Source organism: Zeus faber (genome assembly GCF_960531495.2).
Source record: "Zeus faber genome assembly, chromosome: 17".
In the NCBI taxonomy this organism is placed as follows: Eukaryota; Metazoa; Chordata; class Actinopteri; order Zeiformes; family Zeidae; genus Zeus; species Zeus faber.
Genome location: NC_137204.1, coordinates 14,174,463 through 14,176,816, shown reverse-complemented (window position 1 = coordinate 14,176,816; position 2,354 = coordinate 14,174,463). Strand labels below are relative to the sequence as shown.

The 2,354-nt window shown below is 49.0% G+C and overlaps 1 protein-coding gene across 1 annotated transcript in view; it reads left to right on the top strand.

The window, feature by feature from the left end:
• The window catches only part of LOC307242881 (uncharacterized protein), a 3,990-nt gene extending 1,636 nt beyond the window's left edge, over nucleotides 1-2,354 (top strand). Inside the window, exon 3 of the mRNA XM_080017496.1 lies at nucleotides 13-2,354. Within this exon, the coding sequence (XP_079873622.1) occupies nucleotides 172-1,815 (1,644 nt within the window). The 5' untranslated portion in view covers nucleotides 13-171 and the 3' untranslated portion in view covers nucleotides 1,816-2,354. The remainder of the gene's footprint in view (nucleotides 1-12) is intronic.

Below are 2,354 nucleotides of genomic sequence, written 5' to 3'. Positions count from 1 at the left end.
TCTGTATTGCAGATTTGATCAGAGATATTTTCTCAAGAGGAGAGTCAACGCCCAGCAGCTGTCCATCCAAACAGGCAGTTCGAGTTTGTTCCGAGAACTCCTCGGAAAACACAAACAAATCTTCAGTTGTGAGCTGCGGTGTGTGTGAGTGTGTGTTGAACCAGCTTCACAATGAATTCCCTCACTGAAAAGATCTTTGGCTCCAAACGTTTAGCGGAAGCCGTGAAGGGGAAAAGCAAAGAAATCAAAGATCATGAAGGACCTCTCGCCGTCTACAAGGTTCCACTGAAGCCGGAAAACATGAACATCCAGGGGTGCAATCGTTTCACGTTTGGCAAAGACACGATGAAGCACAACCGCACCATCATGGTTCTGGGAGCAACTGGGGCCGGCAAGTCCACGCTCATCAACGGGATGATCAACTACATCCTGGGCGTCAAATGGGAAGACAAATTCAGATTCAAATTAGTGGACGAGGGCATGGCCAAGTCCCAAGCTCAGAGCCAGACCTCCGAGGTCACTGTGTACAGAATCAACCACCAGGATGACTTCCAAATCGACTTCACCCTGACCATCGTGGACACGCCCGGGTTCGGCGACACGCGGGGCATCGACAGGGACCGCCTGATCACCGAACAGCTACGCAACCTGTTCTCCGGTAAGATGGGAGTGAGCGAGATCGACGCCATCTGCTTCGTGGCTCAGGCCTCCCTAGCCCGGCTCACGCCCACGCAGAGGTACGTGTTCGACTCTGTGCTCTCCATATTTGGCAACGATGTCGCCCAAAACATCAGGATCTTGGTGACATTTGCGGACGGTCAACGACCACCAGTTCTCGAGGCCATAAACGAGTCCGGAGTCCCGTGTCCAAAAACGAAGAAGAATTTGCCGGTTCACTTCAAATTCAATAATTCTGCTTTGTTTGCCGACAACAAAGATTCAGGTGGGAACGCCGATGATGATGACGAGGATGAGGAAGCTGGTGGTCACTTTGATAGAATGTTTTGGGACATGGGCTCCAAAAGTATGAAGAACTTCTTCACTGCCTTGAACCTCATAAAGACCCAGAGCTTGACTCTGACGAAGGAGGTCCTGAAGGAGAGAGAGCAGCTGGAAAATTCCGTTGAGAACCTGCAGAAGAAAGTGAAACTGGGCTTAGCTAAACTGGAGGAGATCAGACAGACCTCGCAGATCCTTCAACAGCACGAGGCGGACATCACAGCAAATGAGAAATTTGAATATACAGTGACCATCAAAAAGCCTGTTCAAGTTGATATTTCCAACACTGGAAATTTCATCACCAACTGCCAGCAGTGCCAGGTGACCTGCCACTATCCCTGCGGCATCCCCAACGACGCCGACAAGGAAGGCTGTGTGGCTATTGGAGACGGTGGAAACTGCACCGAGTGCAAAGGCAAATGCCACTGGAGGGTGCATTTCAACCAGAAGTACAGCTGGGATTACAAGGACGTACAAGAAAAACGAACCATCCAGGACCTCAAAGACAAGTACCAGTCGGCGACAAAGCAGAAGATGACCGTGCAGGACCTGATCGCGCAGTTGGAGGCCGACTACGACAGGCTGCAGATCGAGGTGGTGGGTCTCATGGAGAAGTCCTCTTGCTGTCTGGACCGACTGAAGGCCATCGCCCTGAAGCCCAACCCGCTCTCCACCCCAGAGTATATCGACCTGCTGATCGAGGGCGAGAAATCGGAGCACAAGAGCGGCTACATGGAGCGCATCAAGGCCCTGCAGGCTATGAGGGAAAAGGCCGTCACCATGTCCAAGATCGCCAAAGGGGATAAGATGCTGTGAAGGCTTCGTTTCCTTCGTCTGTCCCCAAAGCTCAGTGTGCAGCGTCTTCACCAGACACCTTCAAGGACCTGCGGGTGTTCAGGAGGACGCGCTGGTCGGCGGTCCAGTCCAGAACCTTCTGCTTCTTCAGGCTTCTGAGACAGCCTCCATCTTGTCCCACCCCTTTGATGGAGGGAGGAGGGGGAGGGGGGGGGTGTTGAGTTGGCCTTATAATCAATTGTTCTTTAATGCCATATTTATGTGACGTGGTCGGTGTTTACTAACCTGTTTGTGTCATTACATTTAATAATTTTATATCTTCATCTTACGTTGGATAGATGTTAGTTTAATTGTGCATGTTGTCAAATGAAAATCAAATCAGTGATAAGTTCACTGACAAAATATCTATCAAATGAAATGTTAGACAGCAAATATTGTGTTGTGATTCAGATGTAAAAAATAAAAAAATAAAAGAAAAACATGCCATAAACAAGTTGATTAAAAAGTAATGTATTCTGTAGTGGTCTGTCCAATATTAGGAGAAAAGTTAATAAAGATAT